Source organism: Euprymna scolopes, chromosome 10 (genome assembly GCF_053919585.1).
Source record: "Euprymna scolopes isolate OS-2025 chromosome 10, ASM5391958v1, whole genome shotgun sequence".
Taxonomy (NCBI): Eukaryota; Metazoa; Mollusca; class Cephalopoda; order Sepiida; family Sepiolidae; genus Euprymna; species Euprymna scolopes.
Genome location: NC_136491.1, coordinates 76392699 through 76420089, shown reverse-complemented (window position 1 = coordinate 76420089; position 27391 = coordinate 76392699). Strand labels below are relative to the sequence as shown.

General features: G+C 31.9%; 2 protein-coding genes and 1 long non-coding RNA gene across 8 annotated transcripts in view; 1 reads left to right on the top strand and 2 right to left on the bottom strand.

Moving 5' to 3' along the window:
- Positions 1 to 1183: 1183 nt before the first annotated feature.
- Positions 1184 to 27391, bottom strand: part of LOC145286113 (uncharacterized) — a 111658-nt gene continuing 85450 nt past the window's right edge. For 3 of the 6 annotated variants that reach the window (XR_013869106.1, XR_013869105.1, XR_013869101.1), the window contains exons 2-4: positions 5441 to 5645; positions 2179 to 2961; positions 1184 to 1739 (exon numbers count right to left, since the gene is read on the bottom strand). This is a non-coding gene — a long non-coding RNA (uncharacterized LOC145286113). Of the gene's footprint in view, positions 1740 to 2178; positions 2962 to 5440; positions 5646 to 23272; positions 23561 to 27391 lie in introns of those variants that run through there. The other 3 variants (XR_013869104.1, XR_013869102.1, XR_013869103.1) reach the window with 3 other exon arrangements.
- LOC145286414 (histone H2A-like) lies at positions 25232 to 26580 on the bottom strand. Its single transcript, XM_080135336.1, has one exon. The coding sequence runs from the start codon at positions 25629 to 25631 to the stop codon at positions 25254 to 25256; it is 378 nt and encodes a 125-aa protein (XP_079991462.1). The 5' UTR covers positions 25632 to 26580; the 3' UTR covers positions 25232 to 25253.
- LOC145286415 (histone H2B, gonadal-like) lies at positions 25917 to 26598 on the top strand. Its single transcript, XM_080135337.1, has one exon. The coding sequence runs from the start codon at positions 25965 to 25967 to the stop codon at positions 26334 to 26336; it is 372 nt and encodes a 123-aa protein (XP_079991463.1). The 5' UTR covers positions 25917 to 25964; the 3' UTR covers positions 26337 to 26598.

Here is a 27391-nt window from a genome sequence, read left to right as displayed (position 1 = left end):
TTGTATATTCCCCTGTGGACGTATCCGCAGCAGTGTTACGTGGTCGCGGGCAGAGTATAAATCGAATAGAGAGAAAAGATTTTACAACTTCCATTGATTCTAACCGATTATGGCAGTGAACTCTCACCGGAAAAAATATAGAAATGTATGAATATCAAGGAACTGTAAGGGTAGTAGGCCTATAGCACACCTCAGATCCTGTGCTGAAGTGTGGGGACATTACATTTGAATGTAATGTTGTGATTTTTAATCCTATCAAGGTCAAACTCATATGGGAAAAATTAGTTCATTTTATTTATATAGAGATAAGACACTCTAATTGTTAATCTGCACAGGGGAGATAATTCAGTGACAACAATTGATTGTTAATTTTATTTCTATCAGGCATTCTAAGCGTCAATCCACAAAAAGGAGATAATTCAATTGACAACTGTTGACTATTAAAGTAAGCTCAGGTTTACACTCTAAGCGTAAATGAGAAAAATGGAAATAATTCGATTGAAAATTATTGATTGTTAATTGCAACTCAATCCGACACTCTTAGCATCAATCTGCAATAAGGGAGATAACAGTAAATACTGGTTGAGTTAACTGAACTAAAATAAGACACTTTAAGCATCAATCTGCAAAGGGGAGATAATACAACTGACAATCATTGACTGTTAATGCCATCTCAATCAGGCACGAAAGACATCAATCTGTAAAGGGGAGATAATTCAATTAACAATTATTGACTGTTAATGGCATTTTAAGTAGATAATCTAAGTATCAAATTGCAAAGTCACAAGATAATTAAATCGACAAGTGTTGACTGTAAATTTCATTTCAATCAGACACGATGCATCAATCAGCGAAAGGGGGGTAACTAAATCAACAATTAATGACCATTAAGGGAATCTTAATCAGACGCTCGAAGCGTCAAACTACAATTTAAAACTTATTTAATTCACAATTATTGACTCTTAATTTGATCTCCATCATTAATTTTATGCATCAGCCTGCAAAGGGGAGATAATTCAATTGACATTTATTGACTGTTAATGACATCTTAATCAGACAATCTAAGCATCAAATTGCAAAGAGGAGATAATTAAATTAACACTTTCTGACTGTTGATCCCATTTCAATCAGACCGTCTATGCAGCAATCAGCAAAGGGGAGATAACTGAATCAACAATTATTGGCTTTGATGGCATCTTTATTAGACATTGTATGCATCAGTCTGACAGTAGAGAGATAATTCAATTGACAATTATTGATTCTTAATGGCATCTTAATTGAACAATATAAGTGTCAAATTTCAAAAGGGAGATAATTAAATGAAGCAGAATGTTCTATTTTCAGTTTTTTTCTTCTTACTGTCCCTTTCTTCCTGACCTCGATTTGCGATACTGAGTATTTCCTTCCTTCATCCTCTTTCTGAAACGAACAACACGAAATCTCTTTCACCGACTGAAGCAAATGTAAGAAAAATACTACTGCCACAAAGAAAATCCAACATCTTTTATATCCGTGGGGGCACAAACTCATGCAAATGAGTACAAACTGGATTTCCTGTACTATCACGCAGGTGCAATGTCGTTTGTGCATTAGACGTGATAGCGTTTGGCTCATCATATATTGTCTATTCTGCATTGTTTGTGGGCCAAGCAGTGTCATACCCTCAATATCATCTTGATAATTATTTTTTGACATCTGATAATTATAAATCATCAGAGAAATTATCCAAACATGATGAACTGGAAAAGAAAGAAAAAGTCTTGATTTTTATTGCACAAAATGTTTTGAAAATAGATTGTAGTAAGAAAAAAAAGTCAAGAAGTTAGTTTGAATAGGTTTTAATTAACAAACAAATAGATGCCCAGCTAACATATAAGAGACAATGAAATGATAGGGAGAGTTTGAATTGGGAATAAATAAAATAAAATCCGCAATATAAATAAAAATAATAAAATGGTGAAATAAAATTAAATAATAAAATCGGCAAAATAAAATAAAAATGAATAAAATAAATGAAATTAATGGGATTATAAAAACAAAAATAACCAAATAAAAAATATTGTTAAACAAAATAAAATAATAAAAATAAAAAACACTGTAAAATAAAATGCAATGATAAAATCAAACGTAAAAATGAATAATTTTAATAAACGTCAATAAAAATAATTAAAATCTTACCTTATTATTTATTTGCTTTAATTCTCAACTGGAGATATTCCTTGTCACTGACGTTTTGGACGCACCAATTGTCGAGTGTTTCATTTGTGTTTATCTGCATAAATTCGGTGATTTTTACATATCAGTAATGAGTTGTTCTGCAGCAAAACATTCATAAACATAACACATAGCATACCAAAACAGAAACGACAGTAAAGGCTGAGCTTTGGGAGCACTATTGAAGCGTTTAAAAAGGCAACGTTTTTCTTTGTCAATGTTTTTTTTTTATAAACTTTAAAAGTTTTATGATTTAACTTTCTTTTTCGATCCGACAATGGCCCAGAGAGATGAGCAGTTGGAATATTTGGAATTCCATTCATTCATATCATCCCAACAAGGAGTACTTAAGTCATAAGCGTCATTCTTCTGGATTTCTTGGTTTGGGAAAGCCCAAATTGATGAACTTGTTAAAAAATTAAATCCAGCTGGCCAACAAGTAGCACTTCCTTGCTGGATAAAACTCTCCTCAGCAGTGTGTGAATTGCCATCATGCCAAAGGTAGGCAAGATTTTGCAATTCATAGGTGTCATTCTTTCGTTTTTCTGGTTATCTATCAGGTTTGGCAGACTTGAAGTTTACGATTTTGTTGAAAATTTTAATCCAGCTTATAAATGCGAAGCACTTGCTTGTTGGATACATCTCTTTGAAGCAGAAGGGAGCAAGCTTACTTCTCTACTTTGGACAGTGTAGGTGATTTCTGGTCAGTAATAACTGCACACATAACTGATTGGACCACAGGGTAACCTACAAAAATAATGGAATATTTTACGCTTTTCATAGTTGTGTTGACCAATTTCTTGCGGAAAAAACACGTTTTTATGAGAGCGCGTTGAAGGCAGCCATCTTGGATTTAAAAAAAAATTGTTTGAATTTTAGAAATGCCAAAGGGAGATAACTCCAGTTAAAGTGCTGACACTCCCTCCCCATCTCTAATACTAGCTTTTCTTCCTAAAAATCGAACATTTTGCTCGGTATCATAACAAATTGTTTTTTCGCTGTAAAAAAAATTTAAAAAAAACTACTTGATGAAATTAAGTAAAAAAATTTTTCGGAGAACTTTGTTCCATAATGGATACATACAATTTAAACTTTTTTCAATATTTTGATTTTTTAATGTCTTGACTAAACTGTACACGTACCATTAATTTATGTGCCAAAGCTTTATATATCACAAATTGAAGATAAAGGATCAATAAAGGAGATATTCTAATTAAAAACAAAAAAGAATAGTTTTTTGGAAATTTACCTGTAAAGTCCAAAGTGCAAAACCTTTTTCTTTAAAAACATGTTGTTTTTTTTTTTTAATGAAAGTTCATGTTATACTTACATCGTCAAGTAAATACCAGACGCTGACAGCAAATTTTTCTATTTCATTGAATGTTTTCTTTTTTAGATATTTAAAAAAAAAAATTAGTTGATGAAGAAGTATTAAAATATATCAATCAAAAACTTGTGTATTTCATTAAAAGAATTTTTTTTAAATCGATGAAGCGGATTTTTTGTTCTAGGGAAAAACTTATAAGTGAATGTGCGTTTCTTTTTTAACTACGGAGGATGAAAAATACTAATTTTGATTAACACACGCAATAAAAAAGAGACATTATTTATGCCCTTGGACGAAACCATACCTCATAAATTTCATTTTAGCAGCAGCAGCTATTTAACGCTTTGTGCAAAACATGTTACAAAAATGCGATTTTCTAGGACCCTCGCTTTAAAAAATCCTTTTATTTAAAAATACATGGAATTTAAAATATAAATATGGATATATTCTTAACAATGAAAAATGGAACTACTCATTTAATAGTATTTTTATAGGTAAGTGATTTTTGGCATTTATATATATACATATATTTATAAGCAAGTAAAATATGTTGATATTCTTTATATTTTTTTTTAAAGAAAATCGCTTTGAAGAAACAAATATAAACATAATTTGCTATTAAACCTGTTATTTTTTTAAATTTTGGTCTTTGCTCCTTTAATTAAAAAAAAATTAGGGTTTGAATTATATTTTCAAGTAGTTATAAGCTTAAAAAAAATAGTAAGTTGAATTATTAAGGTTCTGATCATCATTTTTAATGGCCACTTTCTGATACACCTATAGAACCTCTTACAAACATACTGACAATAATTTGGTTTCGTCCTTCCCTTCAGTGTTTCCAATAAGGAGGATTGATTTACTAGGATTTGTATTAGGAGCTGGGCACTTATTAAAATAATTTAATTGTTGAATTTTTTGCATTTTGGTTGAATTTGTTAGTTTGCTAGCGCTAAAAGCCCACACAAAAAATTTAACAAAAGACAAAATTAAAAAGAATGGTACTCATGCAGAATTTAAATCCCCCCCCCCCGCAACGGATTCCAATTAGTTTAGGGTTCAACCGGTAATCACCGGATTCAGCCGAGCGTTGTTCAACTGTTGAAACACTAAATCAACATTTTATTTATTTTTTTGCATAATTAATTAATGATGGGAGTATTTTTTCTGTTTATTTTCTTAACATCTATTGACAAAAAAAAATTGTACATTCTCTTGAAAAAAAAGTCTAACTTTTCTCTACTTTGACCTAACTATTTACAGTGTTCATATAAAGCATTGATTTTTTTTCTTTTTATAATAAAAATTCTGTTTTCAAAAAGAAATGTTTACTGCCAACTTTCTTTTAAAAAAAAAAGTGCAAGTTTTCCTGAAAAAAAAAAAAAAAAAAACTTTCACCTAACAATTTATGGTAAATAATTCACCTTTTCTTGGGGAAAAACAACTTTTATTAATAAAAAAAAATTGCAAAAATAGTAAAATAAATAAACAATATAAAAGGCAATTTTTTGAGGAATGTGTTCCATTTTAACAAACTGAGCCACAGCAACACGTGGCCTGGTACAGCTGGTATATTTAATAAAAACTAACGATATTAGCATTAATGGTAATAAGGTCTCTTGGAGTGAGAAAGGGTCGGGAAAATACATGGCAACATTTTTTTTTTTTTTCAAAACTTTTCTGCAATGTCTGAAACATCTCTGCCCACAAATGGAAGTATCTAGAAGGATTATAAAGGTATCTGTGTCTGTACCTCAGAGCAACTCATTGACAAGTGGTTTAAAAAATAGTCAAGCAATTACAGCACCCGAATACAAGCTGTCAGCATTCATCTGTGGGTCTTTCCAGCTAAAACTTCCAAAGAAAATATCAAGAAAAAGTATTAGTTTCCGGTTTTCTTACCTCATGAAAAATGCTGGGAGAATTCAGATACATTTTATGCTATTCAAGGATGTATGACATCTGCATATTTTGGGAGGACTTAAATTTTAATGTACGCTATTCCAACCGTTTCTGCCATTCTTCCAATTCTTTATTCCCATGAACATACGGACAGTAATTGTACATATCCAAGTTGGATGAATAAAGGCACTTCCCTTTCTCATGGCTGCAAGAAAAAAAATGAAAAATTTGATTAAAAAATAAAATAAAAAATAAAAAGGAAACAATAAAAACGTTTACATTACAAAATTTTTAGACTGACATGCAATTCAGACAATTGTGCTATAATTCCTAGGTCATCATAGCATCGGTTTATAAATCCTTGCTGCCTTAGACATGTAGTATTTTGACAAATTGCATGGAGTTCACAGGGAGAGCTAGCATTGTTTACCTGCGGATTTGCCCTCATTGTAACCACATAGCCATCAAAGCAAGATGGATTAACTTAAAAACAAAATCGATAAAATCAGATCAACTGATTGAAAAACTAAACTTAATCCAATTTATCTAATAAAAAAAATAATGAAATTTACAAAATTAAAAACCAATTCAACTTACTCTTCACATAATTCAAGATCCGTTTCATTTCAGCAATCCAATGGCGGTTGTTTGCAGTTCCACTGTTGTTCCTGATCATGGCTGACATTTTTGTTGTATTCTTTTGTAGTACAATGGTTTTTCCATTCCATTTTATTGTCACATGATATATCACGAAACTGACAGTAATGTTTATCTGATGGAACTAGATAGTCGTTGTGACAGCTTCCACATGAGACTTTAACAGTGGATTTACCATCAATAAATCCTGCCAGATTAAATTTCTCTTCTTTGTTAGCAATTCCAAAGAAACTGCTCGACTGTATTGTGTGCATATGAACACGTTTTATCATATATGCAGGCTCTGTGATATCCAAATAAAGACTAACAAAGAGCAAAATGCCCCTTGAATTCATTTTCTGATTTATGCTTCCTAACTTGCAACCAATCACATATGCCTTTTTCAGCAAAAGCTAGAATGTCTCTTAAACTCTTTCTGTGGAGTAACTTTTTCCCAAAACATCCCCCACAAAACATTTGAAAATAATGAGTTTCCTAAAAGTGGGTTTTCATTATTCATGAAGGACTGTGTGTCAACGGTTACACGTTTCAGAGATGGTTGCGCACAATACAGTAGAGATGGTTCTTTGCTTTCTGGAGCAACTACAGAATCGGTGACAGACATTTTAGTTATAATTTTAGACTCTTCACTAAGGATACAATAAAAAAGATAACAAAAACATGGAGCAACATACTTTGTTATGGCTGCCTTTTCCTAGGCATTTTTTTTATTTTCAGGAACAATCATTTTTAAAGGAAAAGGGAAGGGAGAAATAAAAACACCAATGGAAAAGCTTTTCCATTTATCTTAACTATATTTATATAAAAAAAACATTAGGCTTATCTAATTTAATAAGCCAATAATATTTAGGTACGTGCAAAATGAATGGCTGATGCCCAAGATGTATTAACATTTGACCGCTCCCTTCACTTAAAAATTCAGGAATTAATTTTAATGAAATTTTCAGTATTTAAGTAACGATTACAGAATATAATGAACCGATTATTTTATTTGAATCTAATTGGAAATCTATTTTGCGTAAACAAAAACACTTTTACTCAAGTTATAGCTTTAAATAAAAAATAAATAAAAAAAATTATATTTGCGCTTGTATGAAAAAAAAAAGCATCGTAGATTGTACCAAAGAAAAAATGTAACTTTTTTAAGAACATTATGAAAATAACCCTAATGTTTATTATTAATATAAGTTATAACTCAAAGAAAAATTCATTGTCCAGAACAAACAATATCATCGAATTAAACATTGTTTATTCAACATTTTCATACAGGAAAAAATCTTCTAAATGAAAAATTGCAAAAGATATTACATGTTATTAATAATGTAATAGTTTTAGCATAAATTTTACATGTAATATTTCAGCATTTTCCTTGCATACAGGAATGTGTAAACATCAGCGTAAAGATTTTTTTCCATAATCTTGCAAAAACAACAATTAAATGTTGAATATGAGGAAGGCAAAAACAAAGGCGAAAATCGAGGCGATGTCTCATTTGTTTACTTACGGATGAAAACATTATATCCTATCTCTAGAAAAATCTTCAGAGAAAAATAAAGACATTCTTGTGTACATTCACAAAAAAAAAATAAGCTTTTCCTGTTTTATTACAAATATAATTTGTTATGTGGAGATAGGTAACCAACCCGAACATTCTACATAAGGAATCGAGTCACCGGATTTCACCGGAGACTTCCCCCTGAACGTTAACACGTTTTATCTGTCTTTATGTAAATACATAAATAAACTTCTCTTTCAGTATTCAGACCACAATGTATATTTATTTATTCCTTTCACGAATACTTTATCTTTGATATGTCCGAATAATAGGCCACCTTAGGACATATCAAATTGGCGACGAGACGAGATGCGAATGCAGTAAAAAAAAGAAAAAAAAAGTGAGCACGTCTTGAGCGTGAAATTTGAAAAAAGAATTCTCAAAGAGTTTATATCAGATTAAGGAAATACTTCTTAGAAAGCGAAAGACGAGTATATACGCAAGTACAAAGAATGTTATATTCTTATTGGCGTTATTTTTTTTAACTTTCTGATAAGTTGACGGCATATCGTCTCGTTTTGAAAAGCGATTCGGAGGTGTTTTGTTTTTGGGTAATACAATAAAACGAATTGTACTGTGGAAATTGTTTTTCTGTCATAAAGAAATTCTTAAAAGAAGGTTACGTGAAAAAGATGAAAAGGATCTCTGAAAATTTGTAAACTATTGATATTTTGTATGGTGAATTTTTTTTTTTCTTTGAACATTTCTCAAGTGCTGACAATTTTTTTGTGACGAGATCTGAAAGGGAACAGCTTATTTTTTGGAACAAAATCTTCTATACGTTGACTTTGTATTTGTGCATTTAAAAAAAAATGTCTTCGGAACAAATAACAGAGTTAACAAAAACGTTAACTGAAAGCGTGATCGCTCAGCAAAAAACTGAATTTCAAAAACGGATGTTGATTCAGCAAGAACGTTTTGAATCACCTGTCATTCAGCAAACTACAGAGAATCATATATTATGTGAAACTGTATTGCCACAAAAATCTGAAGATGGCGCATCTAGATTTTTTTTGGCAGAGGGTATAGCCAACTCTCTAGCAGAGTTCAAATACGACCCAGAACGAGGTGATGTGTTCCCTGCCTATTATCGTAGGTTCGAGACGATTTTTACAAAAAAATGTGAGAAATGGTTGGACAAGGAAAGAATCACACTCCTACTTTAGAAATTGGATATGGAGGGAAACACAAAATTTACGAATTTGATTTTACCAAAGAAACTGGAAGATATTTCTTTTTCGAAAACTGTTCGAATTTTGTACTCGATATTTGGTGAAAGAGACAGCCCTTTTCATGCAAGGTATAAGTGCTTGAACAGGCAAAAAGAAGAAACTGATGATATTGTCACATATGCGGGTAAAAACCAACGCCCAGTGTGAACTATTTAAATTAAAAGATTTGTCAGTTGACATGTTTAAATGTTATATATTATATATATATATCTGACAGCACCGAAGGACAAGGATTTTATCGATTATGGAGCAAGATCCAGAAATTAACTTGCAAAAGGTGACAGAAGAATGTCAGAAATTGATAAATGTGAAACGGATACCACTAGGATAGAGGGAAAAACTACATCCCACGTCCTAATGGTAAACCAAAAAAACATTTCCCAAGAACAAAGGAAAAAGTTTTGAATGTTGAAGCTATGCGGTTTCGCACTTAAGAAAAAATTGCCCTTTTAAAGACCAACCTTGTGCCAAATGTGGTTTAGTTTGACACTGAGCTTCCCAGTGTCAAACTAAACAAAATAAACAAAGGCAAAAATTTAAGTCTAAAGTAAATGTGGTGTTGTCAAAAGAAGAAGTGAGACAAGGAAGTAAAATAAAATTTGTCAATACCAAAATAAATGGTCACATAGTGAAACTACTTTTGGATAGAGGTAGCGATATTTCAATTATCGACGAAGTGACTTGGAAGCGGATTGGGTGTCCAAAACTAGAAAAAAACATTTAAAATTGCCAAAGGAGTATCCGGCAAAAGATTAAAATTCATGAGAGAATTTAATTGCAGTGTATCCCTTGGATCGAAAACTTTTTCTACAAAAGTGTCAGTTGTTCCAGGTATAAATTCTTGCCTTTTCGGAATTGATGATCGTTTTGTTTCATTTATGGGAGCTACCCATAAATTCATTTTATAACAATGTGAGTGTAGCTGAAAAGAAAAATTCCAAACAAAATGAGGATTTTTTACGGTCTTAAAAAGTGAATTCCTCAGGGGGTTTTTCTGAGGAGTTAGGTATGTGTACTAAGACCGAAGTGAATTTTGAACTACAGCAAAATGTGAAACCTGTTTTTAAGCCAAAAAGAAACGTACCTTTTTCTTCAAAAGAAGATATTGAAATTGAACTGTTGGATTGTTGCTAAGTTGGAGTGAAAACAAGATGGTTGGCATCTAATGGGCGGATATCCATATTTATATAGTTTATTTCGCATGAAAATATTTACAATTCAATTAAGAAAAAGAATTTTTTAAAATAAAAGCAAAAAATCAAACAAACTTAGGCACAAGGCCCTATAAGAACTGGGAGGGGGTGTTGCAGGGTCTTTGTAACTAAAGTAATTATGGAGTCTTTGGCGACTTACTCTTGACTGGCAACATTTACCATAATACCTCATTCGCTGGTTTGTATTACTGTACACTGTGCTGTCACTGTCACACACACACACACACGCGCGCGCGCGCGCACACACACACACACACACACACGCACACACACGCACACACACTCGCGCGCAAATAAACGAACGTTTATTAATTTCAATTTTCCCGCGCATTTGCACAAAAATAAGTTCTTCCAGCAACGACATAATTTCAAATACGCCCACACGCTTTTCTCACAATAACAAAAGGAAAATGGACATATTTGTGGCAGACGTAGTTAAAGACAGTACCACGTGACACAAGTGGCCAATGATAAAATTAAGATTGCCTTTTTAACGCTTTTCCAAAAACCAAATACCAGGAGCAGCAATCTTGTGTTGAAGCCGGTCCAAACTGTATTTAAACACAACAAACATTCTTTCTTCCTTTTTCCCCTTCTTTCTTCTTCTCTTCTCGCTCCGACGTGACACGAGAACATGCCTCTCGTTTTCCTCTCATTGTTGCTTTCAAATCTATCGAAACCATAATTACACACGCTATGCGGGCACCCAAAACTAAAACTTATGCACACACGCACACATTCTGTACATTTTCGCTCAATATATGTTACCATGACATAGGCTGACATATATTCGGCGGGTTTTTAACAGTATTTTGACTGGTTTTTATTTATAACTCATTTTCCCAAACTTACCGTCCCAGAGAAAGAGAGTCGGCCACCATTTTAAATTTTCCAATACATCAGTAAACACTATATGAATAAACATGTTACATTAAATAAAAACACTAAAAATGTATCCAGTTAGGTAGAAAAGTAACTTATCTTGCCTTTGATAACATTTATTTGTTATATACTTTTATTTTTGACAACTTTTTCGAATCTATGTGTACAGTAATACACACCCAAAATGGCGTCCGACTCTCTTTGACACGGTAAGTTTGGAAAAGGGGTTAAAAATAAAAATATACAAAATACTGTTAAAACCCCGCCGAATATATGTCAGCCTATGTCACGGTAACATATATTGAGCAAGGTTCTAACAGTATTTTGTCTAGATTTTTTAAATTTTCAACTCCTTTACCCAAACTTATCATGTTAAAGAAAAGGAAACAAGTTAGCGATCAAGCTATACCTGAATGAGGTTATTTCCAGAAATTGCAGAAACAGTAAAAAAAAAAAAAAGAATACATGAATACTATAGCTGTAAGCGCCGAGTGAAGTTAGTCTTGGAAATTTCAACAAAAAAAAAAAAAAAAAAAAAAAAAAAACAAGTTAATCAACGAACTTAAAAAATAACAATATTAAGTAACAAAATAAACTTATTAATTAACGTACAGTAAAACAAAAGTAAACAACCTGTTACAATGAAACGATGTTAATTAACGAAAATAAAAAACTTATTTGAATGAGATTTTGAAGTATTTAAACCGTCATTTTAATTTTTTTTAAACAAAAATAAAAAATTAAAAAAATAAGAAATGTGTTTTTCTTTATTTTAGGTAATCAGTCAGTGTCAGGATGATTATCTAAACCGTCATTAACAATTAAGAAGTTGTTCTCCAATTAGCCAATGAAAATGCTTCCCTTATTTAAGAGAAAAAAAACCTTTATCTTAGTCAAAATCTTTGAACGCTATTTTTTCCTTTTTTTTATATACATTTGTATATTTTAAGATTTTATGGATAATTTGTAGCAGTTAACAAACTATTTACTATAAGCGGATCAATGCCCAGTGCCAAAGTGATTCGGCCACACTGACCAATCGGTTGGCAGGGCGCATTGATTTGAGCAGGGCGTATTGATTTGAGCAGGGCGCATTGATTACAAAGCGGCATTTCTTTTTTTGAGCAAAATATAAAAAAAAAACGACAAGGGACCAAATCACAAAGGCAGAATGACTGGAAGAGATATTTTTTTCACGAAAAGAACTTCGACGAAAACAACAAGAAAGTTATTCATTTTCCTTTTGTTGCCCTCGCCGATACAAACAGCGACAGTGCATTCAAAATCGAAGAAGAAAACAATAACAAAAATACTTCGAAACGGGTTTCCCGTCTCTCTCTTCTAAAAAAAAATTAAAAAAAAAAAAACTAACAAAAATAAGAAGAAAAAATACTGAAGAATTTTGTTTTAAAAACTCTCGGAAAAAAAAAAAAAGAACAGAAAGCGAAAAACATTTTGTTTACGAATAGTTTGTTTTTCTTTACGCTCTAATCAACCACGGGCAGACGACATTTCGCCTTCCATTTTCTTTACCGAAGAGACCAGCTAGTACATCCTTCAACGCAACAAACTCAAACTATATATATAAATATATATATATTGATATATATATATATATATATATATATATATATATATATATATATATATATATATATATATATATATATATATACAAAAAAAACACAAGCAATGTTGGGTATACAGATGTCGAGGAAAAAGAGAATTTCTCCAGCAGCGGACGAACAACAATGACGAAACCCCTCGTCAGACTTGGCAAAGAAAAATACACATGGAGCTGTCGACTTCATACCAAATTAAAAAAAAATTCGAGCTCAACAAACATTTTTCACGGTTTCCTGACATTACCCTGCAACAAACGCGAGGAGCAAAATCACATAAGCCTATACACATTCTCTCCCGCACAGCAGATGCAACAGCAAAGAAACAGTTACAGGACATCCCTATCAACACATAAGAAGAAGTTGAATCAACAATACGAGATGAGATGCACCACACACACTGATAACCTCACAACTAGAAGTTTCATTGACAGCCGGCAACTGCACACCCACCGTTCAACACGAATGAATGCACAACAAGCGCCCGTACAGGCAATGTACACACACTACCGCAGACTCACTTGCGAAGACTCCTAGAACTGCACACACCACGTTGACATGAACAAAAATTTTCCTTCCAAACGAACAATTCACTTCACTGTCCAAGCAACTTGTTGCACATGTCAGCACAAAAAAAAACAAATGTCAGCCCTAAAAAAAGAGTAAACGCCTTTTCTACGTGTAAGTAAATACTTTTTTTTATGAACACACTCCATTTTTTAAACAACCACACCAACAACAAAAACAGGATTAAAAGTCAATTGCCCAAAACATTAATTATAAAAAAATATATATACACACTGCATTTTTTTTTTCTGGGAAGGGGATTATTGTGCAAGCATTTTCTAGTTGCACACAAACATACGCGTGCATGTACATATATTCACATTCACGTACTTACACTCACATTCATGTGCATACACACACATGCTAACGTACACACATGTACGCACGCATATATGTACACATATGCGTACACGTACGCACACATGGGCAACGTCACTTCCCTTTAAAGGAAATCCATACATGCGCGAAGGACACCAGAAACAATTACAAAAGCAATAGACCTGAGCTGTTTCCTTCTTTTTGACTCGGCTCTCGACCTGAGTAGTCGAAGGATCTACTGCCCCCTTCAGCTCATGCGTTTCACGTCCCCTGCTACTATGTGTGGGTCAAGAGCCAACAGACAGTGCATACACCTTACACACTTTCTCTCTCCATAGCCTGGATTGACTTTCTCACCTTCTCTCTCTACAACAATAAATTTTCCCTCTCACCAGCTAACAGCGAGAGGCGCACGTCAAACTAAACACGTGCTGTACCTTTTCTTTGTTTCTTCATGAAATAAATTACTGTTCGTTTATTTAAAAATTAAAAAAAAAAAATTATGCAAAACTTTGTATATTTTAAACCCCTGTAAATTCGGTTTATTTAAAAAAAAAAAATGAAATTTTAGCTGGAACTTTCTATTCTCATACCCCTTTATATATTCTTTCTTCGGCAACATAAACTTCCAGACATTACGTTGCCTTGTGTTCTGTATTTTTCTAAAGACTACTACTTTTTTATTTTTCTTCATCAGCTTTTCGCCTAAGCAGGGGGTGATGTAGCAGTTAACAAACTATTTATTATAAACGGATCAATGCCCGGCGCCAAAGTGATTCGGCCACACTGACCAATCGGTTGGCAGGGCGCATTGATTTGAGCTGTCCCCTTAAGGACTATTTTTAGCCCTTTGGGATCTCAGCTGCGATCGCCAGAGGGACGCCAGCAAGCGACCTATACAGACCTCTCTCATTCACTCCTCCCACTGCTTGTTGACGACTGCAGTCGGATAGCAGACGACACATCCAAACAGACTTTTACACTTTCTTTCTTTCTCTTCAGTTTGAGATACAATCTCGCCTTTTCTAAATAAACCCATTATTATTGTTTTGTTAAAAGCAATGTCGCTTGGCCTTGTGTTTATTTAAATAATTATTAGGAGAGAATTGCACAACATTTCCCTCCTAAAAAATTTTATTAGTTATTTTGGGGTAAGAGTTTTGACAATACAGGTACTCAGGTAGAGAAAGGACGGTGCAAGTTTTTTATTATTAAATTCAATTTTAAGGTATATTGTTTATTAAATTTCTAGGTGAAACTACAGAATAGAAAACGGCGGGCGTACACAAGTGAGACCCCTCTATCGACATACGCACCGGCTTCAATGTTGTACGCTGAGTACGTGCCTAATTTTTTTTTTTATTATTATTAGTTATTTATTATGGCTTAAACTTTGCGGTTTTTTTATTATTATTTTTTTTATTTATTTATTTATTTATTTATTTGGATGGATATTTATTTTGGCTTGAACTTTGCGTTTTTTTTATTATTTTATTTATTTATTTATTTATTTATTTATTTGGATGGATATTTATTTTGGCTTGAACTTTGCGTTTGCGGATTATTTTGTTATTATATGATTGATTTTTTTTTCTTTTTTTGCTTTGTTTGGATGGTCTCATGTCGATGAGGCCATTTATAGAAGGGCTTATAACATGACAAGTGAAAAAATATTAGATATATTAATCGATATTATATAGATATATTAATTTTGAAAATTTTTTAGAGCATGTGCATAAATAATATGGTTAATTAAAAAAAATTCTCAATAAGCTTTGGGGAAAAACATGTTTTAAACAATTGAAATTTTTATATTTTTATTTTTGAATAAAAAATAATTATTAAAACAAAAACAGTCGCGTTCTCGTCGAGTGTTTTTTTTTTTTCTTTTTTTTTTTTAATTCAAGAAAATCCAAGATACTCATGCACTTATTGATCCATACTGAAAACGTTATTATTTAGGAAGCCATTCTTAACATGGGGGCGGGAGCGTGTTGTTTATTTATTCTGTACTTTCACCTAACAATTTAATAAAAACAGATATCGTAAAACTTTAATTTAACATGGAAATACTATTTAAAAATAGCGCAGATCAATAAGAGCACTAGCACCATATAATATTTCACTGTGTTTCGATATGAGAAAAAAACACCAACGACATTACGTGAGAGGTAGGTACACGCTAAAGCTTTTTGCTTATCGCCACAAGTGCTAATTTGGACTTACACCAATTTTCCTGTTAATAATTACCTATAACTATAATCTCCGACCCCCAAAAAGTATCCATCCAAAGTTCAAGCCAAAATAAATAAATAAATAAAACTAGGCCTCAAACGAACTGCGTGCAACATCGGAGCCAATGTGCATTTCGTTAGAGGGGGTTCACTCGTGTACGTCAGCCTAGAAAAAAACAACTTTAATTATGGCCAGAAATTGACGGTTTAAATACTTCAAAATCTCCTTCAAGAAAGTTTTTTTTTTCGTTAATCAAAAAATGTATTTAATTTTTGTTTTCGATTAATTACCATCGTTTTATTGTAAGAGGTTGTTTACTTTTTGTTTCGTGTACGTTGATTAATAAGCGTCCTAAATTATACCTTGCAAAATATGCTTATTTGTGCTATGTCTATGCTGGTTATCTTAGATTTAAGTATCCGTTGACATAAGCGCCTTATAAATAACCTAAAAAGGGTTGATATGCCGTAAAACAAAACAACCAAACCAAATCATACCTTAAAAATATCATCTATCAAAATTTTAAAAAGAACATCGCTCGTATGTCAGCTAAAGTATGAATTTAAATCCAAAACCCAAAGACAATCTGCATAAAATGACACAAAGGGTTGACTGCCGTACAATTAAACAAACCTCCTCATTTTCGTCCACTGAGATTTCTTCGGAAAAATTATCTATTTATATACGTTATTATGATGTTTACTAAATTCAAATTTTATGGTTTTATCTTTATAAGAAAACTAGGTGCTAATGCAGAGAGTGATCCGCGCTATTTTTTAAATCGTATTTCCAAGTTTAATTAAAGTTTTATGATATGTTTTTTATTCTATTGTAAAGTTAAAGTACAGAATAGGTAGAAAACACCCTCCCCTCTCCACGTTAAGAATGGCTTTTTAAATAATAACGTTATTATTTCAGCACGAATCACTCTCTGCATGAGTACCGAAAACTATTACACTAATAAGAAAGATGAAATAAAATATTTAAAAATATTTTAATATAAACTGTTTAAAAAGAGTTTGCAAACAAGAAAACAATATTACAATTCTAAAAGAAATTCGAAATAAACTATCCCCCCCCCTTCAAAGGCATTCAAATAACGAAAAAAGTTTTATTTTAGTATTTGTAATACAAACAAATAAAAATTGTCAATTATCATTTTTAGAGTAAATTATTTTATGACGAGATATATATCGTTGGAAATATGTTTCTAATGTTATTTGAGGTACTTCACAAGGAACGTGGACCCTGCGTAAACGGTGATTTTATTTAATGACTGCTTCCTGAAAGCGCATGCGCAAAAGGTTTTCATTTGCTTAATTTAATCACGAAAAAAATTTGGGGTGCAAAACATTCGTGGAGAAAATATAATAAAATAAAAATAATAAAAACACGCACGAAATAAAAGTATGAATCAAAGTTACTCATCGAAATAAAAAAATAAATAAATAAAAATAAATACGCGCTCGATTAAAAAAAGAAGTGTATGAGAAATTTCAGTTACATGCCATGATTCATTGTTTTTAGTCGCTCTCGCACACTTCTAGTATGCAGCCCGTGACTTGTTAGTTTGCATGAGCCAAGTTGGCGCCTTTTTTTTAATTATTCTTTTCCTTTCAGCCTGCAATAAAATGCTCGCCAGGAAAGGCTCACTAAAGGGCGGCTCCGAGAAGATGGCCTTATCGAGAATGGAGCCGCCACTATTTCTTTCTGTTATATCACCAAAATGTTTGGTGAAAAAGGACTTGAAATCTCTACAAGCAGAGACACCTTTATTTGTGTCGAAGATATCCCAATTAGAGGATGGCATCCTTTGAACATTTTCATCATGTTTATATCTACTAAATATTTGAACTTTTTTCATTTCAATTAGAGTCCGAAGGAACTCGATTTATGCCTATACCAGAACTTTTGACGAGAACACCGTGAATTACTATGGATTCTTTCGAAAGAAAACCAACTACAACTCCACCAGAAAGAGTTAACTACCGGCTCCCTATTTGGGAGGCAAAACTGGCCCACCGTTTTGCAAGGAATGTACCAGGACCAATAAGTTTTTTTTTTTTTTTTTTTTTTTTTTGCTGTTATAATTGAATAAATTTTGAGTTTAAAGAGATGGTTTTGTAATTTGTGGATTTATTTTGCCTCTGCCAGGGAGTATTGAGTTTGTGAGATTCATTTCTCACAAGTGAAAGCAAACCTTTAACGCATTTCAGGGAGCAGTCATTAAATAAAAACACCGTTCACGCAAGGTCCATGTTCCCCCGTGAAATACCTTATTTAATTATTGAAATCAAATTAACTTTGAATTAATAAAAAAAATATTCAGTTCGACTCGGACTTGTTGTCACGTGTACTGAAGTGAAGTACCTATTTACTATGCCTCCCCACGGGACAGAGTTAGACACCAGGGTCGTTTTTTAACGTGGAGAAAAGGTACAAAAATAAAAATTGTCTCAGTCGTGAAGGATTTCTCCTCCACCGAAAGAGAACAAGAAAATGAAGTGCAGCAAGAACAGATACTACACTTTGATCTTGTTTACATATTTTATTGCTTTGTAAAAATTTTGAAAATACAATTAAGTAAAAAACAAAAGATTTTTGAACACCAAAATTAGGCACAAGGCCCTAATTTTGGTGTTCAAAAAATCTTGATCAAAAGGCCAAGTCACGTGTACTGAAGTAACAAACAATAAAAATGATTACAAATAAATACAGCTGTACTTGAAATTCAAGTTCAGTAACTCTAAATTAATTGAACTGAGTTGTTTCCCTTGTATTTCAAGATTATAAAACAGACAATAAAAAAAAGGAGGGGGGTACGAAAGATTATTTTAAATAATTTTAGTCGAAAGCTCGACAAATAAACAGAAATAAACTCAGTAACATTAATTATAGATAAACTTATTGATAATTTTACGTTAATGTTTTAGAAAAAGGATTTTTTTTTAAATAATTTCAGATGCATGTATGTATCAAAGCTTTTTTACGTTAAAAAATTCTTTTCATTGGAGATTCTCGTATTCATTAGGAAGATGAGTTAAAATAGATAGTAGATAAAATACTACAGAATAACATGAATTATTGACAAATGTTATTAACTTTACAGATTGATACGGAATTTTGGCATGTGTGTAAAAATGGTTACGTTATGAAATGCGTTGATTAACGTTTGTTTTCGTTTTTAGTTAAGATTTTTGTCATAGGTTGAAAGCATTTTAACTATCATTATAGTGTATTTTTTTTTTTTTTTCATTTAAGGTTAAAAAATTATTTTCATAATGATAAATTATTTTTTATATAAAATGTTTCATCATAAATATATGGGGGTTGGGTTAATTCCAATCATCGAAGTGGAGGTATTTTTCGTTTTTATTTATTTATTTATTTATTTATTTATTTTTATTAAATTATTTTTAAACTAGCAATATTCGTGAAAATTCCACGTAATTAAAAATATATTGTATCAACAAAAGTGTTTCGATAAAACTGATATTTTTCTCAATGACGAAAAATAATTTTAGGCAAAAAAACCCAATAACACGTGGCCAAATATGCGTTTATTAGTATTTCTATGAAAATAGCGTCCGTTATATTTAAAATATAGAACGAATCCAGACGAGATAAATTAAGTACTAATAAATGCTCAGAAATATTGTGCTACATAGTTCAATACTAATAAAGAAATTACAGTTTAAGAGACAATCTTTAATTTATTCCTCCAGTTCAACACCTGTTGGCAGACAAGATTTTTTTATTTGTCCTGTTTCTTTTGAATGTTCCCTTTTTATGCAACGTTTCATATAATTTGGGGAGGGTGTAAAAACGTGCACTTCGAAATTACTACGTATTCTTTTTTCACATTACAAAAATGATCATATATTATTACGATATGTGAAAACGAGGCTACATCAAACAGGGGTCAGTCATATATTCTTGTTCAAAGTTGCCAGCTTGGTGTTTTTAAAACCAAATTTTGTGAATTTAGCCTTTATTGAAGCAGTTTGGTCATTAAAATTATTTAGCCTTTTCCAAAGCGTAAAGTATGGACTAATTAAGAAAGAAACATGCAGAATACAATAAAAACAGGATTTTGATAGTTGAATCGCTTTGTCATTAAATTATTGGTTGAATAAAATCGTTATAAAACCATAACTAAGATTAAGATAATGTTTTAATCTCTATAAAATATATAAATACTTCCAATCTTTTAATATTTAAGAATTCGTCAAGTATTTCAAAAGCCAGAAATGACATTCTGCAACTGTTTAAATGCTTACAATTTTTTATTATTTCGAAAGGTCACAAAGTAATTTATTTGATTTTGTTCCAATTAGCATAATATATTTTTTCATTTAGTTTGTAGATTAGATCAAGCGACAGCAAGTCTTCTCAATGTTCCATCCTTGTCCATATTCTATTATCTTAATTTATTTTGTATCAAAGTGATCAAGTGACAGCAAGTTCAAACCTACATAATATTATTTGTAATTTTTTATTGCGTTTGCAAGTGATATAAAGTGTTTTTTTTTAATTCTCAAAAAAGATTAAAGATAAAAAACTATTTATGCGAAACTAACTTTTACCGGTACTTTAAAATATACTCGTCACAAACAATGTATTGCATAATTAATATTTCTGATGAAACTTTAGTAAGAAAAATCATGACGTTAAAAGTCATAAAAAATAGATAGATTCATACGATATGGTGTGACGTGTTTCTTAGAAGTCAATTTCGCTTAAAATATTAAATATATATTAAAAATCATATATAACTATGGAATTAAATTTAAAAAATATATATATATTTACTAGCGGCTTCCTGGTTAATTGCATACAATAAGTTTTTACTTCAGTCGATGTGTTACATGAAAGATGCTTGTCCCCTTTTTCATGCAAGTAAAAATAAAGAGAATTAGTAAATGAAAATAAAATGAGAGAAAACGGGAATCGAACCCTGGAGATAAGTTTTAAAGAACAATAGGTTTTAAATGGAATGTCCAGTAAATTGTTGATTCTGATAAAATAAATAATAAATATAATTTTGGCTGGAAGCTATTCATTGTAGAAAGAATGTTGGATAATAGAAAATGGGTTACATGAGTTAGATATGTAGGTTGAGTTCCTTTGTGAGAACAACAAAGGAAAATGGGAAATCAGAATGTTACGAAGCGTGCAGATCGCGCGTGTTGATGGCATGTGAGTTGTGGTCACGTTGGCCGGACATGCATGGATTTCTCAATATAGGAAGTGAGAGTTAGTTAAATGGAAGAAGTCAGAAGGGAGGCAGAGAGGCAGAGAGTCAGACGAGAGTCCGACCAATTCGAATCTTGGCCCATCTGGAAGTGAGAGGGTTTTAAACTGAAAAAGAAAATGTAAGAAGAAACTTTGAATTCCTGGATGCAAGCCATTGACCGGTCAAGTGGAAGAATAAATGCTCATCATGTTTTTATAACTGCCGTCTCCTGTGTCCATCATTACATGAAAAAGGTATTGTCAATTTATATATAAGAACTATCCGAAATTCATCATCTAAAAAATATATGTTTAGAAAGTATATGTGTCATTCTATTTATGTTATATAAACACTCCCGTTCATACGAACTGTCAAAGCATAAATGCCAACCTCTCAATCTATCGGCATGAATGCCAACCTATCGGACTATCTATCTATATATTAAATCCCCACTCAAAGTGTAATTATATGTACTCTCAATTATAAACTCTTTCATTTATATACACCTGTTAATGTCTCCATATCTCACAACATGAACACTTACACATGAACCTCAAAGATCTCTTACTTCCATGAACACTCTTAAGACTCTTATCCTTCTTAACATGAATACAAAAGAATTTACATTCATCATTGTAATAATAACACTACGTAACAAATGTATGCGTGAGTTTCATCGTGCGGCAATTACAGAATCATTAGATGTATCAGAAAGTGGCCATTAAAAATGATGATCAGAACTTTAATAATTCAACTTACTATTTTTCGAAGCGTTGATTTTTTTAAGTAAAGCTTAATAAGCTTTTAGCTTATGTTAAATAAATATTGTCAAGTAACTATTGGACGCTGACGACAATTTTTTCTATTTCATTCAATGTTTTTTTTTAGATATTAAAAAAAATTCACTCGATAAAGAAGAATTAAAATATATTAATTCAACAATTTATGTATTTCTTTGAGAAAAAAATTCATTGACAGTTTTTTTTTTAAGGCAAAAACTTATAAGTAAAATTTGACTATTTATGACATATGGGGACACATATTTCTTCACACACAAGGCTAGACGGCTAACGCGAATGTGTGGCTTTTACTTTCTTCTGTCCATTCGTATTGCAAACAAGAAAAACATCACTTCCGGTATTTCGCTAACAACGTAAAAATGCTTACGTAATGGTGGCTTTTTCAAATAGTCGTTTAAAAAATTATTTTATTTAAAAAATAAATGGAATTTAAAATATAAATATGGCTAAATTCTTAACAATGAGGAATGGAAGTACACATTGAATAGTATTTTTTATAGATAAGTGATTATTTGGAATTTATATATATTTTTTATAATCGAAATAAAATTTCGTTGCTTTTCTTCAAATCTTTTTTAAAGAAAACTGATAAAAAAAAAACAAATATTGATATTAAACCTACTATTTTTTTAATTTGGTCTTTGTTCCTTTAATTGAAAAAAATTAGGGTTTCAATTACATTTTTCATGTAGTTATAAGCTTGGAAAGATAAGAGGTCGAATTATTCAAATTTTTTTCACGCATTTTTAATGTCGGTTTCTGACAATGGTAAACTGATTTGTTGTGACCATCTCTTTTTCATTATTAAAGTAACGATTTATTTCACAACTCGGGACAGAAGTTGACTGCAAATTACAGGATGATGTTGGCTTCTTTCCACTTGATCAAATATGCGAAATAATGACAACTAAAATGTGAAGAATGATGATATTTATGTCATTTGATCTCAAGTAAAAATGATAACATGCGAAGTCCTATCTACCTTGTATTAATGATTCAAACTGAGACAGTCGTCGTCTTAAAATACTTGTTGTTGCTTGATTTCTAATTATCTCTTGTAAAATTAAAAATTAACGAAAGGTTGTTTCTTTTTTTTTTTAATAACTTCAGGTGTTTAAATGAAATTGGGTTTGTATGTGTACGTATATTTATATGTGTAGGTGAGTGATTGACCTATTGGATGCGATCGCGTCCTGTAAATCGGCGATATAGATCGTTTACTCACTGACACTGTTGGTAAAGGCATAAACTAGCAATATTGGTCCTTTTTTTTACTATAGACAACAAATGAAAACGTTTAAAAACAAAAGAACAAGTATATTACAAATAAATGTTAACGTGCCAGTATTTTGTTGAATTTACTACTATTGAGCGATTATACAGACTCCAAAAGATATGGCCCTCTTCTTTTTTTTTTTTTTTTTTTTTTTCTCAAGTAACATTAGATACTTTTTTAATCGCCTTAAAATAAATAAAAACACTACATAGATAGGTGGAAGAATAACTTATTTTACCTTTGATAATTTTTTTGTTATATCCATGCCCTTTTTTTAACCATGGTTTTGTTTCGTTATTCATAGAAGAAAAATGCGAATTTAATACCAATTCAAATGATTTATAATATTGCTAAAAAAGTGTTATTTTTAGTTACCAGTTTTTTACTCTAACATAACTAAATTATTAACACTGTTGTTCGTTGTTAACGAACTTTGTTTTGCGATTAACCCATTTTGATCAATTGGCTTCTTAGTCAATTTCTGAAACTATTTTAAGTTAAAAAGATCGAAATGATCATTTATCTATCTATATATCTATAAAAGTGAACGTGTGTGTGTGTGTGTGTGTGTGTGTGTGTGTGTGTGTGTACATTTTTCTACGCAATAACTGTCAATTTAAAGTCTACAGACTCGAAATTTGATATACAGGGTACTGAGATTTGGGAAAATCTTTGAGATCGGTTTTCGGCTAGAAATTTGGCGGTTAAGGGGTAAATGTTCAACGATTTGTACTTTTGAAAACTCTACCAAACTCCTCCGACAATTTTGGGTCTAAACACTTGAAATTTTAGATATATGTTCCTTGGACATGGATCTAACTTAACTTGATTTAAGTCCAAAACAATAAAGATTAAAGGGTCATAATAGGGGTCAAAGTTAAAAAAAAATGATTTTTTTTTTACTCAACATACAGCTCCAAACACCCGGGCAACACCGAGCTGAAATGCTAGTATACCTATAAAAGTGAAAACGCCTTTTTTGTATTTTCTCTATGGTAGTTAAGGAAGACTATTATACAGAAAGGCATTACTTTAAATATTCACACTTTTTAATATATACCTATGCACATAACCTTATGAACACTACATAGGGCCCGAGCAAAGCCGGGCGGAAATGCTAGTAATATTATAAATATGATGTCGATTAAAAGTGTGAATTTTAACATTTGCCATTGGAAAGAGTAATTGTAAACGTTAAATCAGGGAAATTACCAACAAAAAATATCTTTAGACAAAATAAATGAAATCAATTTACGGGTTTGTATTACTGTACATATTCGAAAGTTGTCAAAAAAACAAATAAATGTTATCAAAGCCAAGATAAGTTACTTTTCTACCTAACTGGATGTGTTTTTAGTGTTTTTTATTTAATGTAACATGTTCATTCAGCTCTAAAAACATACAATGTATACCGGCGATGTATTGGAAAATTCAAAATGGCGCCCGAATCTGTTCGACACAAGATTGGGAAAAGGAGTTATAAATAAAAAACTAGACTAAATATGGTTAAAAACTCGCTCAATATATGTTGCCGTGACATAGGTTGACATATATTCGACGGGTTTTTAAGAGCATTTTGAATATTCTTTTATTTTTAACTCCTTTTCCCAAACTTACCGTGTCAAAGCGAGATTCGGGCGCCATTTTAAATTTTCTAATACATCGCCGATGTTTTGTTTGTTTTACGTGTTAACAGCTTTAGCGCACAATTATTTGAAAATTGTGTAGTTTTGCTATTTTCTGGCCAATCAAATACGAGAGATTTGAGAGACAAAATTTGATCGTTGCTGGGATCCGGTGTGTTTTGTATAAAAAGGAAGGGAATGAAAACATCGGTAAACACTGTTTTTCGAGCTGAATAAACACGTTAGATTGAATAAAAACACTAAAAACATATCCAGTTAGGTAGAAAAGTAACTTATCTTGCCTTTGATAACATTTATTTGTTATATATTTGTTTTTTGACAACTTTTTCGAATCTATGTGTACAGTAATACAAACCCCAATTTACTTCAAATGAAATTTCAGTAATGAGGATAAATTCTATATTAAATCTGTTGAATGCGTGTAAACAAATGGATGGATATAGATATTTTATAGATAATCACAAGTCAAAAATAAAAAATCGCATTTAGTAAGATTGACGAAAAACATTTTAGGAAAATGTGTGTGGCCCTGAAAAGGGCCGTTTGTGATGTGTCAAGTAAAAAAAATGAAATTTACTTTGCGGCTTTTTGTGTCTTCTTGGGGAGAAGGACAGCTTGAATGTTGGGAAGGACACCACCTTGGGCAATGGTCACTCCGGCCAAGAATTTGTTCAATTCTTCGTCATTACGGATGGCCAATTGCAAGTGACGGGGGATGATTCTGGATTTCTTGTTGTCTCTGGCAGCATTTCCAGCCAACTCGAGAACCTCAGCGGCCAAATATTCCATGACGGCAGCCAAATACACGGGAGCACCGGCACCAATTCTCTCCGAATAGTTACCCTTGCGGAGGAGACGATGGATACGACCAACGGGGAATTGAAGTCCGGCACGGGATGAACGAGTCTTGCTCTTTCCCTTTGCTTTACCTCCTTTACCACGACCAGACATTTTTTAAGATGTTTGGATGAGTTTACGTTCAAAAATTCAAACAAATAGATTTTACACAAAACTTGCCTTAAATACGCGCACGTCGGCTCCTCTCGCTCGACTGCTCATTATTTTGCCGCTCACAAAACGCCTTTGTTTTGTTTGTTTTACGTGTTAACAGCTTCAGCGCACAATTATTTGAAAATTGTGTAGTTTTGCTATTTTCTGGCCAATCAAATACGAGAGATTTGAGAGACGAAATTTGATCGTTGCTGGGATCCGGTGTGTTTTGTATAAAAAGGAAGGGAATGAAAATGCTTTCATGATTTTGAGAAGAGACTAGGGACTTACGAAATGGCTCCCCCAACTGAAGTTAGCAAGAAAGGCGCTAAGAAAGCGGGTAAGGCTAAACCTGCCCGTGATGGCAAGAAAAGGAAAAAGAAGAGGAAGGAAAGTTATTCCATCTACATTTACAAAGTAATGAAACAAGTTCATCCTGACACTGGAATTTCTAGCAAAGCCATGTCTATTATGAACAGTTTTGTGAACGATCTTTTTGAGAGAATCGCTAATGAAGCCAGCCGTCTTTCACATTACAGCAAGAAAAGAACACTTAGCAGCCGTGAGGTCCAGACCGCTGTCCGTCTTCTTCTCCCTGGCGAGTTGGCTAAACATGCTGTCTCTGAGGGAACAAAAGCTGTCACCAAGTACACCAGTGCCAAGTAAACAGCGTTTTCTTCGAAAGAAAACAAAATCCCAAAACGGCCCTTTTCAGGGCCACCCATTTTTTCACGATTGTCTTCACTTTCTATATTTTAATGCAATTATTTACAGTAAAGATTTCATTAATATCACCATCTCTTTCTTTGGCATAAATATTACTTATTTCTATATAATGTATTAAGATCGTTTACGTACAGATGTTGTAAAACTCAGTTGGGTTTGTATTACTGTACACATAGATTCGAAAAAGTTGTCAAAAAACAAATAAATGTTATCAAAGACAAAATGAGTTACTTTTCTACCAAACTGGATATATTTTTTGTTTTTATTCAATGTAACGTGTTTATTCAGCTCGAAAATCATGCAGTGTTTACCGATGTATTGAAATATTTAAAATAGCGCCCGACTCTCTTTAACACGATAAGTTTTGTTATAAATAATAAACTAGACAAAATACTATTCAAAAACGACTGAATATATGTCACGGTAGTATATATTGAGCGAATTTCTAACAGTATTTTGTCTAGTTTATTATTTATAACACCTTTTCCCAAACTTACCGTGTTAAAAGAGAGTCGGGCGCCATTTTGAATTTTTCAATATATCGGTGAACACTATGCTTTTCGAGTTGAATAAACATGTTACATTGAATAAAAACACGAAAATTATACACTAAAAAATAAATAGAGAGTCGGCCGCCATTTTGAATTTTCCAATACATCGTTAAACAGTTTTTTGAGCTGAATAAACATGTTACATAAAATATAAACACTAAAAACGTAGAAGTAGAAAAGTAACTTATCTTGCCTTTGATAACATTTATTTGTTATATATTTGTTTTTTGACAACTTTTTCGAATCTATGTGTACAGTAATACAAACCCGTGGCGGCCGACTGTCTCTTTAACACGGTAAGGGGAAAGATGTTATAAATAATAAAATACTATTAAAAAACAACCGAATACATATGTCACGATAACATATATTGAGCGAATTTCTAACAGTATTGTGTGTAGTTTATTATTTATAATACCTTTTCCCAAACTTACCCTCTCCGAG